Source organism: Vanessa cardui, chromosome 1, assembly GCF_905220365.1.
Source record: "Vanessa cardui chromosome 1, ilVanCard2.1, whole genome shotgun sequence".
Classification (NCBI taxonomy): Eukaryota; Metazoa; Arthropoda; class Insecta; order Lepidoptera; family Nymphalidae; genus Vanessa; species Vanessa cardui.
Genome location: NC_061123.1, coordinates 4346470 through 4362437, shown reverse-complemented (window position 1 = coordinate 4362437; position 15968 = coordinate 4346470). Strand labels below are relative to the sequence as shown.

At 31.4% G+C, this 15968-nt stretch overlaps 2 protein-coding genes across 6 annotated transcripts in view; one reads left to right on the top strand and one right to left on the bottom strand.

Moving 5' to 3' along the window:
• Positions 1-15968, bottom strand: part of LOC124539311 (solute carrier family 12 member 4) — a 448925-nt gene that overhangs the window by 154258 nt on the left and 278699 nt on the right. The window lies entirely within an intron of this gene.
• LOC124544083 (trypsin, alkaline C-like) lies at positions 9607-11050 on the top strand. The gene is made up of 4 exons (XM_047122547.1): positions 9607-9717; positions 9833-10004; positions 10100-10355; positions 10699-11050. Exons 1-4 carry the CDS (start codon positions 9669-9671, stop codon positions 10993-10995), a joined length of 774 nt encoding a protein of 257 aa, XP_046978503.1. The 5' UTR covers positions 9607-9668; the 3' UTR covers positions 10996-11050.

Genomic DNA, 15968 nt, shown 5'->3' with positions numbered 1-15968 from the left:
AAAGAAATATTCCTTTCTCCTTACTTCCACAATACTCCCTTTTGAGCTGGTGAATACATACATGGAAGAATTTTGGTGTTAATCGACACATGTATCATTCCGAAGTTTTACTGATATGAATTATAAATATAATAAAATACATGAATAATTAGTGATGCACAAATAAAATGTTCGGTAATGACATATTTACAGTCACTGTAAATGTTGGTAAAAAATATTGGTGTTACATATTTACATGGTATCATATAAAGTCGTGTGTCGAGTTATATCTTGTAAATATCATTGGAACCAATGATGTTCTAAGATATTTCTATATCGATATGTATTAACGCGCAAAAGTGAAGACTAGAAAACGGCCTAATTGGGACGTTTGCCTTTAATTGTTTTACGTAGTAATACGTTATAATACATCATAATTACTTAGTTATACGTTTTGCGTAATTAAAACATCTAGTTATCCCTTTAACTTATTGTTTTTATTAAGCTATCTTTTTTACTTGTAACGAAATGTAAAATAAACGGTCCTCGGCGCGGCACACTTTTTTCTGTTGTTTAGTATGGGTATAACATACCTGTTCATTAGAATATCATTGATTGGAACTTTCTATTTGTATTATGGCGGTGCATAAAAATAACAAAGTTTTTGTATAGTGTAAGTCTTGAAGCGTTTTCTTGACCACGTGCAATTTGCTTATCGAACATAATGACATAATCAATGCGTTTTTTCAGTTTTTAAATTTTTTTTGTGACATTTTCACACCTTGAAATATATAAAATAATAAATCCTGACTGACTGACTTATCACCGCCGAGCCTAAACTATTAAAGAGCCTGGAAATAGGGTATATTTTATGTAGATAATATATTAAGCTATAAATCTAAAATTAACATATTATAAATGACTCTGAATGATAAATTATTAGGGTTTTTATAGTTAACTATGAGTAGGTAAAGTTCTAATTCAAGGCTATATGTAAGTATATTCTCGGAGTTCAAGACTCTTCAAAATGATTAAGATGCTACTTTTAAGGTATTTATACATATTTACAACAGTATAAAATTGTATGTAGATATATTGTATTAAAAAAAATGTTTTGTTTTAAGTAGGGGAATGTATAAACATAAGAAGTGAATGTGAGCTTCTAACACCAAGTTTCCATCAGCAAAGTCATGTCATCCTTGATTTGACTTTGCGACTCGACGAATGCAAGACTAAAGACAGCAACAAAAACAAATTCTATTATAATGTTGTTAACGACGATAATTTAACTTGGACTAATCAATTTACAGACTATTCAATAATGTTGACTCTATTACGACTTTATATTCTATAAAACTTATACAGACAAATAGTAGGTATATAAAATCGAATACAAATTTTCGGTAGCGCGAAATATTTTAATCAATCAGCCTCAAGTACCTTTTATTTAGAAACTAAGTAATGTCGATTAAAATTTTAATGTATTATTTTTTAGAAAAAAATATTTTTCTTTCTGTCAATATAAACAAGTTTCCATTATTGAATGTGCGTTCGTTTTGGTGAATATACTTATACTAATATTAGATTAACGTTTAAGTAGGCTTAGTATAATAAATTAACGCGTATATTACTGATAATACATTATTTGTTTCACAGCTGTGATAAGAAATGTTATGTTACATATATTTCTTAGAATTGTAACGTCATGCTTGTTATTATTTTTTTATGTAAGAGGTGATAATCGGACAGCGCCCGGACACCGCGTCTGTTCTCAACGCAATACTAAATACGTAGAAATTATAGTGCACTAATTTGTACAGAAATACAGGTGTACTATGTACCAACGGCTTAACGTACTTTTCGGAGCATCGAAGTGTAAATTCTGCAAACATCCAGGCTTTGCACTGCTATTAAAAAATCTCGCAGAAAAACGAGATTAATGTTGCATATCGATAGTCCAGTATCGATAGACTATATATAGTTAAGATTGTAGCGATAGTATCGATAGTCTATAGATAGTATCGTCACGTGTCAATACTATCGATAGTATCGATACTATTGATAGTTGTCCGAGACCAATACAACGTATCGATAGCCAGTTATTTTTCGATAGTATTACTTTCTCAAAATAACTTACTTAGTAGGGCTATAAAAATAGAATATCGTTGGAGTAATGGATTAATTCATTTACTTTGATTTATGAAAAAAGCAAAACTTATACGTAGTTCAAAAATTTTGTACATTCTTGAAGAAGAGTAAAATTTACATAATTACATAAGACCGTCGATGTCAAAAGACGCGTTTCTAAGAAATAGCAATTAAGAAACATGTAGAAAGTTTTATATTTTACTATCCTATTATCAAAATTCATTCAAAGACTATCGATAATCCCAAACTATCGATACCATCGATGGTATAAATAATATCGTTGTTACCAATACAATTGCTAGCAGATACTATCGATAGTATCGATAGGTTTGCCCTTATCGATAATATTGCTCACGGAGAGCTATCAAATCAAATCAAATCAGATCAAAATAAACTTAATTCAAGTAGGCTTTTTGAATGAAGACAAGGAGTTTTGAGTCGTATTCTTTCGGTAGTATCGATAGTATTGACCAAAACGATACTATCGATAGTGCTATCTATAACGTGAATAGTTTTTCAAATCAACTATCGATAGATCTGCTACGCAGAGCTAAATGTTTTTTCAGAGTCGATCCGGGTTCGATCTCACGACATCGGAATATAACAGACATTTAAGCAATGAAATAATTGAAATCAAGCTGATAAAATAAAGCCGATAGTGAAAACTTCTGTTTTATCCTGCTATATATTATATTATATCAAACTTGGTCATATTATATCAATTTGATTGGCGATTGTTGGAAAAACCGTTAATTGTATTAGCCATATACTATTAATTTTAATTATAATTTGACTCAGTGGATGGTGATTATTATTTACAATTGTTATTTCGGTTACATTACGATTATACAGTAATATAAAAAGACGAGGGATGATAGTACGTTAATATAATATAGTTATGAATTATTATGCGATTAGAAAATACTGTTTGATAATCCTTTGTTTGACCAGTTTAGTCAAGTCTACTGTCTAGTCTATTTTTGTTAAAAAATAATCGGATAAATATACTTCATTGGAATTTACTTATAAAATTATCTTATTTTAACCCGAAGAGAGAATTCTAATTAACAAAAAAGAAAAAAAATAGTCTTTGATTTAATGTATAAACATTGCAGTGTATTTTAAATATGAATACACCTTTTGTATCTGAAAACAATTAAAAAACTTCGATATATCTATTATCGAAGTATCGACGATAGGGGCTGAAATGTCATAACCGTTTTGCTGCGGAGTTGAGTCTTACGAGAGAAGAATTTCAATGAATATAATAAAAACAAAATCAAAAGCCTCAAAAGAGGTTTTTGCTCGGTGGTAAGTAATTAATTGGGTATGAAATATGACAATCGTTTTTTTTTTTATTTTAAATAGCTTTTAATGAAAATAATTTTATCTACATATATCTATCCATAACTGTCGCAACTTTGATTGGCTCTAATGCAAACGTCAAAACTCTTTATTCGATACAGAAGATAAATCACTTAAAATATCAATAATGCAAGTCCGGATAACACACAACGTATTCGCTTTCATTTATCTTGACAAGGTTGTACACTAATTTGACAATGATAATTTTGTTAATGCGATATTAAAGTAATATTTTTTTCGATTCCTGGATAAATCGCTAGATAATCAGAGATTACGACGTTTGTATATTAATCTGGTTTTTAAATTTATCTTATCACATATACAAATAGTACGTGCAGACTTATTTATTTGTAAATTTTACACATTATATGTCTATTAATTATTATTAATTAGGCCTGATTTATTGACTTTACGAAATTTTTGAGGTTAATTGCTGGTGCAACTTCTATAAGATTTTAATTTGAGTTGAATTGAGAATGAAATCATTGATGAAAATACATTTTTTAATTGAAATTATTTTATATAAAAATAAAGGATTTTGTCGAGTCATTGTTTTTGTCATTATCAGCAATTCTTAATTCTTCTTACGAAATATAATTTATTGAGAATATTTATTAAGAGTATCGCTTACTGCTGTCTGTCCCTATGTATGCTTAGATCTTTAAAATTACGTAATATAAAGTATTTTGATGCGGTCTGTCTTACAGATAGAGTGATTAAAGACAAATGTTTTTGTGTATACATCGAATATTGATATAATATATATATAAATATAGCAAAGACACAATGATAATTTTAGAATTTCCTACATTGACAGTTTTTTTCGGCTAACTTTGCAAATGCTGGCTGAACCCTACGAGATAGATCAAAATAATGTGCTACAGTATTGTACACCTTAAAAAGAGCTTCAGAAAAATCTACTGGTATACATCTACATTTTAGAAATAACCCACCATAACCACTTTTATTCCTTTGCTTTTTTTCGAGAATTATGGCTTATTTTCGAAGCTATTTTAAACACTCCAGTATTAATACTTATCCAATTAAGTACCTTTAGTACATTGTGGCATCTAGAATTACTGACAAATTCCTGGTCCGGACCCATTGGTATATTAAAAAGAGGAAGACCAGTGGCAGGGCTGACAGGACTGTGCAAGTGGCTGAAAGACACTGGATAGCTTGCGATAGAGACTAATGGCGAACTCTAGAGGAGGCTTTCCTTCGAGACGAGGGGTTCTTCTTAGTTATATTAATAAAAATTATAGATATATTTATTTTTAAAATAATTAGTAAGACACTTTAAAATATTTTGTTGTCATTTCTTTTCATTGTAAATTTTTATAATTAAGAAAGAGATATAAGGTTTTTTTTTAATACATTGTGAATTTCACATAGATTAATATGGTCCTTTGCAGTATGTTATTGAAATGAACGTTTTCGAATATATTATGGCTGTAAAGCGCTGGGATATAGGGATTTGTATTGTCTAAAGACTGAAAAATTTTGAACGATGTAAGACAATCTAAGAGTATAGTATATTAAGTAACAATATCGCACCTTTGCGAAGCCGGGCGAGTCGAGATGGCCCAGTGGTTAGAACGAGTGCATCTTAACCGATGATTGCGGGTTCAAACCCAGGCAAGCACCGCTGATTCATATGCTTAATTTGTTTTTATTATTCACCTCGTGCTCAGCGGTGAAGGAAAACATCGTGAGGAAACCTGCATGTGACAAATTTGATAGAAATTCTGCTACATATGTATTCCACCAACCCGCATTGGAACAGCATGGTGGAATATGTTCCAAACTTCTCCTCAAAGGGAGAGGAGGTCTTTAGCCCAGTAGTGGGAATTTACAGGCTGTTGTTTGAAGCCGGGCTGCAATTAAGGATTAATGACCATTCTTTTAACATAACTATCAATCTTTGTAAATAAAATTGTACTAAATGAGTGAGTTCGAGTTGCTCCAGCTACATTCGGTAACATTCAGAGCTGGTATGGTCTGTTCCCTCACGAAAGGGAGTTCTTCGTTAAATTATCAGCAGTAACAAATATCATCACTTTCGGCTTATTTACATTAGTCATCACAGTTTATAGTAGTAGGTATTACGTCATAGTCAAAACGTGCTAACAAGAGTCTACTTCATTAAAATATTGATTTTGATTTTGAGCAGTTTTAGTGGCTTTAATCGATGTTAATTTATTATTTTTATGCAACTAGAATTTGTTTTTATTTTGTATGCATACTTATCCAACTTTTTCCTTGCAATTTTTGTACGAATACAAGTACTTCAATCTTCCCAATCCTGATAGCATCTTAATGAGAAATGATTCGCTTGATCCTTAGTGGTCATTATGGTCTATGTTTTGCGCTGTAAGACATACAACCTTGTGAACTTAAAAGATATGTCTCTTATGTCTGTAGTTACACTGACTCATTCAACCTTTGAAAGCGGAAACAATACAAAAAAAGTATTTCTGTTTGGCGGTAAAATATGTGGTAAGCTGTACCTGCTCAGACGGTTTGGTTTCGGTGGACCCCTGCTGCTACATTCTACCACATTCTTGATGACGCCAAAAAATAAAAATGGTATCGCTTCTGAGTTCCGTCCCTATATTCTGATAGGCAAACTAAAAACGAAAAATAGTACATATTCTAACACTTTACTTATTAAAAGAATAGAATTACAAGAAAAAAATAATAGGGTTATATAACTATGCTTACATTTTTGCTCTTTACTATCAAAAGCGAATAAATTTTCGTCGACTCCCATTAACATCTTATGGACCCCCATTTTTTATTCAAGCCTACGTAGACCCCCATCATGTCTCCCGTGGAACCCTGGGGGTCCACCTGTATCACTTCGGGAATCACTGATATAGACGAAACAGTCGAGAAAGGGTAAAAATGTTTTTAAAGAAATAATTCAGTTCTAAGAAGGCAGCAATAACTTAGCATTAGTAAACATGAATGAAAGACGATTTGCATCCGTAAATCACCATAAAAAATATATATATGGCCCATGAATCAATCGTCATAACTCAGAAGCAACGAACGACAAGCGATTCGTTTACTTCCGGATAACAGAATTGTCAAGGAAGCGTTATTCGGAAGTTATATTGACATGCTACGATTACCGGGTAGTAAAATCGGTAAAATATCTGCCGTCTTCGTACATTTATTCAAAATTGGAATAAAAAGTTTTTATTCAAAATTAGAATAAAAACTTTTTATTCTAATTTTGACAAACAAAAATAGAATAAAATATTCTGCAAAAATAATGACAACCTATTTAATATTTATGGTCATTTTTTTACTTGAAAAGGAAATGGTTCCTTTGTTTATCGAAATGTAATAGCGTAGACATAAAAGTTAGTAATAGTAGGATACATAAAATGTGTGTCACTGCATTTTAGAAATAAACAAATTACTTAAAACAATGTCGTCACAATCTAACTCTTTCTAACTATTGTGCTAATATCTCTTTTCAAATTGAAGGTTTCACGTATTTTGTTTTCTACACTTTTTAATACGTACAATATTATTAAAAATTCTTAATTGTACGAAAATTTAATATTGGATCAACATAATTAGTATTTAGCATATTTTAAAAATAATCATTGCAAGTAAACCATTCAAACGACTTACGATCTTCTTCAAATACATGTTTTGTCATCTACATTTTCTGTCTAGTACATTTAAATTATAATGAGAAATTATTTGAGTTAAAATTAGGTCTAACAGGCATTATTGTATGTGGGATTACTGCAACTAAGGAACAAATAAACTGAATCAGATGAATCCTATATAACTAATAAATAAATAACACGAAATTAATTCAAATCTGTCTGACAAAAATTTCGTTAATATTTTGTAAAAAACATTATATGATCATCAAATATACATAAGTTTTGGTGATCCACCACAATAAAATGTCGGTTAAATTATCCAAGTCGGTCAAGGAATTAATGAATAATTAGAGCATAATATATAAAAACTATTCGCAGAACATAATAAACACCACCAAACAAACTTTGAGTGTGAAAGTCCGAGAACATGTTTTCTTAAGTAATAATTAATACTTTACATTATATTATTAAAGTAAAATTAAACAGTAACATTATTAAAAAAAAATTATACAGGAAGTTTTAAGTTTTCCCAGATGTATAAAATATTAATACTTTTATCTTTTTCACTTACACTATACTACTTATTATGTATATACTATATATACTACTTATAGATGCTACAAAAGCGTGGAGTTAATACCTGTTGACTTTCAAGCAGGATATATTAATTTAAGTAATTGTATTTAACTAACTTGTCTTCGTATTTCCTAACTGTTAAAAAGAGTAACTACTGAGTTTCTTGCCGGTTCTTCTCGGTAGAATCTACTTTCCGAACCGGTGGTAGCTTCACTTAATTGTAAAACGATGATTCAAAAGTGCTTGTAAAAGCCTACTTGAATAGGGGAAGGTTGCTATGATTGGACCAAGTAAGGTTAAACCAAGGATAAAGTTAAGACTTTATGACATCATATCTCATGAAATATCATCAATAAACGGTATCCAAATGTTGTAATGTAATGATATTTATGTTAATTAATCATATATAAATTATTGGCAATGTAAGTTGCAAGTATTTAAAAATATACTAAAATAACTTTTCAATGAGGAGTTGCTTTCTTTGGACCAGCGTCACCTTGAATGGACCACTAAGTTGCCATCATTGGACTTAGAAACATTTGTACTAACGGTCCAATGAAGGTGACTCAAATGAAACACACAATAAGATTTACTTTTATATTCATAAGATTTTATAATAATATTATTTTTTTCCTTGTAAACTATTATTATAACTAACTGTTTAGGAACTTTTGACGAGATCAACAATCAATTGCAATAATTTCGAGTTGGTATCTACTTTTATAGAGAAAAATCATATTTATTTAATTAAACACAAATTTTCATATGGAAAATTTACACAGACATAAACATTTCTTAGAATTCTACAAAGTGAAAATAATTAATTCGCTAAGTTTCTTTGATTGGACCGGTCCAATAATGGCGTCACAGTAGTGGTCCATTGATGGCAACTAGGCATATCAACAGAACGAAAGCGTATATTTAAAAATATGTTAAATAAGGTAAAAAACTTCATCATCTCTGTAAAAGCAAATAAATTTGGTATCATGATGTATTACAATCACCAAACATTAATAAATACAGTGCTATTTACATCAGTTTGTTGATGGTTCGGTTTTTATATCACGGTCGCCACTGACATGGGTTTACGCATTACTAGGTGCCACGCGTCGCAAGCGCACTGAGGTTTGGGGGATGGACAACGGGTGCGGTACTGTTGCCTAGCATCGTATTGAACTGGTCATAACACGCATAGTTTTTGGCGGTCTTAGGCGGTCCAATGATAGCAAATCCCCTAAAGTTTATATTGATTTTGATTTTTTTATAAAAATATAAAATACTTCTAAATATTGTACGTCGATATATATATATATATATATATTTTAATATTACTACGTGGATCAAGATTCACTCAATAATGTGAACGTGTTGGTTATTGATGCGTCCGCTAAAGAATTACAATCTTAACTTGATTAGGTAATGGATAATCTTTAAGATTAAGTTGCAAATAGGCTTATGTCTGCAGGGAAGTGAATTTATCGAAATGTTTTTTTTAAGTAATATATTTTTATATAATTTTTTTACAGAACAGGTCTACCAACGATTACTGCAACTAATTGATACTTACTTTATTTTTCAAAAATAAGTATCATTAAATATACTACAATTTGTAAAATAATGATATAGCACACACAGAACAAACAAATAAAAATATATATGTGTTATTTCCTTTTTCACATTACGATAGTTAAAACGAGATTGGGGGTAAGCACTAGTATAATTCATTGCCACATTACCAATATGTGGGTTTTTCCGTATTACCCAAAGCGAGTCATGATAAATTACAAATAACTCATCACTGTCAATAAATATTTATAATTGATTATTATTATATTAGGAATTAAAGGGCTTAATCAGGTATTTCGTATTGGTGATTTTATCAGATGATAGTTTTGACGATTTCGACTGGTAGCTATAAAAACATATCGTTTCGAGTGCAGGGTATCACAGTCTCAGTGATTTTCATTCAGGATGCGTGTTGCACTTATATTATTGGCCATAGGCCTAGCTGCGGTTACAGGTATGAATAAGTGTTACATTTAAAGAAATATAAAATAATAATATCATTATATTTGGACTCATTTATAAATTTCGACATATTATATGGATATATAATGCTTATATTTTTGTTACAGCCGTACCCCAAAATTCGCAAAGAATTATTGGGGGATCAGTCACCACTATTGGTCAGTACCCTATGGGTGTGGCTCTCCTTTTCTCATGGACTGGATCTGGTAGTTTCTTCCAATCCTGTGGAGGTTCCATCATTAACAACAGGGCCGTCCTTACTGCCGCTCATTGCCTCATGTAAGAACTTCTTCTGGATTTGAATAGGATTACCAAATGTTTTTTTAAATATGAAACCTACGTAACGAATGATGTCATTTTTGCAATGATTTCAGTGGTGACCCGATTGCACGCTGGCGCAGTCGCGTTGGTTCCACCAATGCCAACAGCGGTGGAGTCGTTTACACCACCAGCAGAATCATCATCCACCCTAGTTACAACACCGCCACCTTGGACCAAGATATTGCAATCTTGCACATCGTCGGCTCTTTCTCCTTCAACAACAACGTACGCGCTGGTCAAATCGCTGGCAGCAACTACAACCTCGGTGACAACCAACCCGTATGGGCCATCGGATGGGGCACTACCAGCGTAAGTAGAATATATATTTGTGAATATTCTGCAATATTGTTCACGAGTGTTGGTTCTGTATTTGGAAGTATTTTTCACGAGGCGTTAGGAGATATTGATTTTTTAACTTGCTAGATTAGACTTAGGGCCACTTTAGCCATATTTGTAAGCATATATTACTTAACCGGTGGTATAGTATTAAATTTCGAATTTGCAATAATTTGGATCTATATGTAATATATCTATCTTACTCATTCCTATCGTTATACAAAATACGAATGATAATCATCTTTCTCACCAGATTTGATTTATTCATTTAATTTTTGTTATGTATAAACTAAGTTATTAACTTCTTTTATTCCAGGTCGGTGGAAGTTCTTCTGAACAGCTTCGTCACGTCCAAATCTGGACCGTCAACCAGGCTACTTGCAGAAATCGTTACGCTGAGTTGCGTCGTACTATCACTGACAATATGTTGTGCTCTGGTTGGCTCGATGTCGGAGGTCGTGACCAGTGCCAGGGAGACTCTGGTGGCCCTCTGTTCCACAACGGAGTTATCGTCGGTGTTTGCTCCTGGGGAGAAAGATGCGCCCTGGCTCGTTACCCTGGTGTCAATGTTCGTGTATCTCGCTACACATCTTGGATTCAAAGCAACGCTTAATTTAAAAAAGGATACGATATTGTTATAAGAAATAAAAAGTAATACAAAAACAAAATAACTTCTTTCATTTAGATAAATCTCAAAAAATTAGGTCATAATAAAATACTTCGACTAAGGGATCCACGATTTATACATTTTTGTTCCAAATAAGTACGGGACAAAATAAATTTGGCAACATTATGATGTAACTTTGTTGTCTAAACAAAATTTATTTTGACATCAAAGGTGAAGGACCTTGAATTTTTTTGAGTTTAAAAATATGTAACTTTTCGATTACATGATACATTTTTAATTCACAATCACAATGTTGTTTAAAATCTTTGTTATTATTTTTTATTTATAATCTGTAATCACTTGACGTAATAATATTATCCTCTAAACCAAGAACTGGAGATCTGGTAATAATCGTGAAATACTATCATATCGTATCATATACTAGTCGTGGGATAATTGGAGAAATCGTATCTCTGTGAAAATTTACGATTGCATAAGAAGGGTAATTGGAATCTAAGAAAGGTTTTACAATCATGCGAGATTAATTCTGGGTCATTGCAAAGATAAATTTGTCTCAATATATCAAAACCATGATTACAAGTGATTAGCATGGATTTTGCCAGCGTAAGTCAACCACTACAAATCTCACGACCTACATAAATTACATTTCTGGATGCATAGATAATAAACAACAGGTTGACTCGATTTATACCGACTTCAGTAGCGCGTTTGACAAAGTTAATTACAAAATCTTAATTCACAAGCTTAGTTTATACGGTATTCATGACCCCCTGCTATCTTGGTTCCGATCATACTTATCTGATCGAATACAGAGAGTTACACTCGGTGGTTACAAATCTCACGAGTTTATTGCGACCTCTGGTGTTCCACAGGGAACACACCTAGGCCCAATATTATTTATCATCTTTATCAATGACATTGCACACTGTATCAAGAACAGCAAATGTTCTATCTTTGCTGACGATTTAAATATTTACCGGTCTATAACATCCATGAATGATTGCAAATTGCTCCAAGACGATCTAAACTCCATACAAAAATGGTGCGATTTGAACGAAATGGAACTAAATGTCGATAAGTCAAGTCAATGCCAGTTTATTAAGTTTACGCGAAACAAAAACATAATAAGACACCATTATAGTTTACAGGGCAAACCGCTCGGGGAAGTTTCGGTTGTTCGTGATTTAGGTGTAATGATCGATGCCAAACTTAAATTTAACACCCACATAAATTATATTGCCACAAAGGCCTGGAAAAACTTCGGTTTTTTCAGACGTAACTGCAATGATTTTAAGAGACCGGCAACTATCATAACTTTGTACAATTCGTTTATACGTAGTGCTTTAGAATATGCGGTTGTAGTGTGGAATCCACACTATAAGCTTTACATTGAACGGTTGGAACGCATACAACAGAAATTTACTAAATTACTAGCTAGTAAAAATAACAGTTGCCCTTATAGGGCCGACTATGAATCACGTTTAAAATATTTTGGACTGTGCACTCTAGAAAAACGCCGCGAAATTGCCTCTCTAATTACTCTATATAAACTATTAAACAACCACTTGGATGCAACAGATCTACTACAAGATATTAACATAGCAGTACCTACTACCTAGGCAACCTCTAAAAAAACTTTTCTCCTCTCGATTTTCCAAAACAAACATAGGTAAATACTCTCCAGTCAACCACCTCATAAACTTATATAATAATGTTAACAGTAATGGCATTGACATTTTTCACGACTCACTACCTATATTTCGCAAAAAATTAATGTTGGGAGCGTTATTGTGATTGGGATATCTTTATTGTTGTTGTTTTTAAACTGTTATATTTTGCTTAATTTTGTGAATTTATGGTATTATCTCTAAGAATCCTATATTGTCATTTGTGTGTATTTAGTATTCGTTTTCTACTTCATTTACTTTTTATTTTTTTATCAATTGTCTAAATGTTAAATAATTAATAAGCGTGTTATTATTGCTGTCTGTAGTATTTTTTGAATAGAGTATAGTTAAAAATTGTTATTGGAGGCTAACGTAACTATTAATGCTGTATATACCTATTAAGTGTTTGAAGTTGTATGTGTCTTTTTTCTGTATTCTTGTTTTAAGTGTTATATTTCAAATACTGTGGTGTATCGATTAAATAAATAAATAAACAATTTGCTTAGGATAATTTGACCTCTGATTGGTTAAATTAAGAGTCGATTTATAACTTTCATTCTGATAAGCGCTGTCAGCCAATAAGCACATCCGTGAATACTATAACGCTTATCACAGCCAGTCAACGTCTAATTACTAATGCTCATTTGCAACTTCAGACTACAGAACCTTAGATGTCAATTAGTCAGCCTTTTGAAATCATTTTCCAATTTTTGAGTACATCGTAGTGATAGCGAATTATGTTAGTTTGTACATTTTCGTAGAATGCGCATAAGACGTTCGGATTTGATCTCGGTGTCATCTGTTGAAGCAAGAATCACATAAGAAACTTCCAAAATTATCAGTGATTCTTTACTATATTGTTTAAGTATTATACACAAAAACCTTCCTCTTGAATCACTCTATCTGTTAAGAACCGCATGCCGTGACGTAATTTTGAAGATCTAAGCTTACTACTAATGCTCTATAGTATGTAATGTTAATGATTATCATCGACAAGTCGGTTTTTATTTTTGTTATTTTTTTTTTATTTTCAGTGAAGCTGATGTAGACTAACTCATTTTTCTTAATATGGATAGATTAAGCGTGCTCTTTATATGAGTCAGCGCCGTTTACATGAAGTAAATGAAGTTAGGGACAAACGCCTATGTAAACAAAATAAAACTACTTCGAGGACAATTTAAGAAGAGACTTGCAAATTACGCAAAATTAGACTTTTGAAAATGTGGCTTTACAAGACAAAAATAGTAAAAGTAATAGGGAATAATCGAAAAATATAGCCACCGTCATAGCTTTATCATTAAGCTGGTTAGTTACAGTCAATAAACTACAAGGTACCCTCAAAAGAGCTGTAATCGGCCTTAGTAAATAAAACTTTGCAAAAGAGTTAATATACATATGTCGTACATTGTAATGGATCAACGAACATAAGCATATTAAAATTTGATCAAAAACAGCAAGAAATTTTGCCACATGTCGCACCCTCACTGTGCGGCTCACACTAAAATATCCAAATAGCCAATAAAAAAATAGCCGAGTATCGCTAACGTGTTCCTTAGAATTGAAGAGTTCCGTTACTTTGGATCCCATGCTCAGAACCATACTAAACATTCACCAAACTACCCTTAAAGTATATCCTTTCCGATAAAAAAGAATCATCAAAATTAGTTTACCTGATTTTACGTTATTCACCTATTTATCGCGCACATACGTAATGCAAATTTAAGACTTATATGGTTTTCATAAGCACACATCATCAGAACTGGAGCAAATTAAAATGGGACCAAATGGGAAGCACTAGATTTGAAACAAAAAAATAATATCAAAATCGATTTTCCCAGTAAAAATTTGTGAGGTAAAATACATTAAAAACAAATACAGACGAATTGATAACCTCCTCCTTTTTGAAGTCGGTTGAAAATCAATATTGTACGTTGATATTATTGTTTTATTACTACGTGGATCAAGATTCATTCTATTATGTGAACGTGGAGACTGTTGATTAATTACTGACGCGTCTACAAAAATAAAAATTACAATCTTAACTTGATTAGTAGATTATCTAAAAGATTAGGCTTAAAATAGGCTTAGGTCTAAAGGGAAGTGAATTTATCAAATGTATCGAAGTGTATATACACAGGGTTATTGGAGATTCGGCGTATTCCCTTTAGGAGGTGATAGGGGTGACTATTTGCAATAATTTTAGGCCCCATATGCACGATGCAAATTGAACAATTTATAAGTTATCACTTTTTAGATGTTTTCGAAAATTGTCAAAAACGCAACTTCACAAAAATTTATTAAAAAAGTATCAATAAAAGTCTATTGAATACTAAAATAAATGGTCTAGAGTTTTTTCTTCAAACAAAACACTACTGTTAAATCCTCATTAAGCACGAATTTATGAAAAAGAACTCTCCTTTCAGGGACCTCTTTGTGAGGACAATGATAAGGATGAGATCCTGCAATATGCGCTGTAGAACATGCTGTGAGTGCTGTGCTCTGTTACAGAAAGTTACAACTTAGCTATTGAACTCTATGTGTATCTAAATTTTATTTAAAAATTGTCTTAAGTAAGTGAATAAGTACCTTGTTAACATTGGATACTATTTTTAATTAATTTTGTGAGAATTTTTGGTACAAAGAGCTATTTTTGGTACAAATTCGGTCATGTTCGAATACGAATTTCTACCAGCGTCCTTAGTTGTCATTGTAGTTCGGTTGCTTTGACACAAATTTCTAGTTTTTATACATTTTTGGAAAGCTAAGAAAACGTTTATATTTTTAAAATAATCTGTCGAACAAGTTTTACAATGTTTTTTTTTAGTTTTTAAGGCATTTTTGGGGGAATAAAAAATTTTAAAGAATATATTTTTTTTATATATTGACAAATATCCAGTATTTATTAGTTTTTTATAAATAAAAAAAAATAGTAAACTGTATATAAATATACAATTATACATAATACCTGTTAAAAATTTAGTGCGTTTGTTTTGAACTATACCCTTGTATACCTACTTTAAAGATTTCATAATGATCAATGACACCGACTCCAAATATAGCAATAATTATAACTATATTATAAAATCGTAAATTGACTATTAAGTAGTCTAATATTTTTCATTTCATGTTACCTAGGAGGACTCTAAAAAATATGTTAAATATGCAATTATTTTTATTATTTTTAGTGCATTTTTATTTGTTTTAAAATAGTGGTTTGTGTGAAGTCCGTTTTTCCTTTTTGTTAAAATTTTTATTATTTATTTGATTTTAAGTGAAGCTTATGTAGACTAA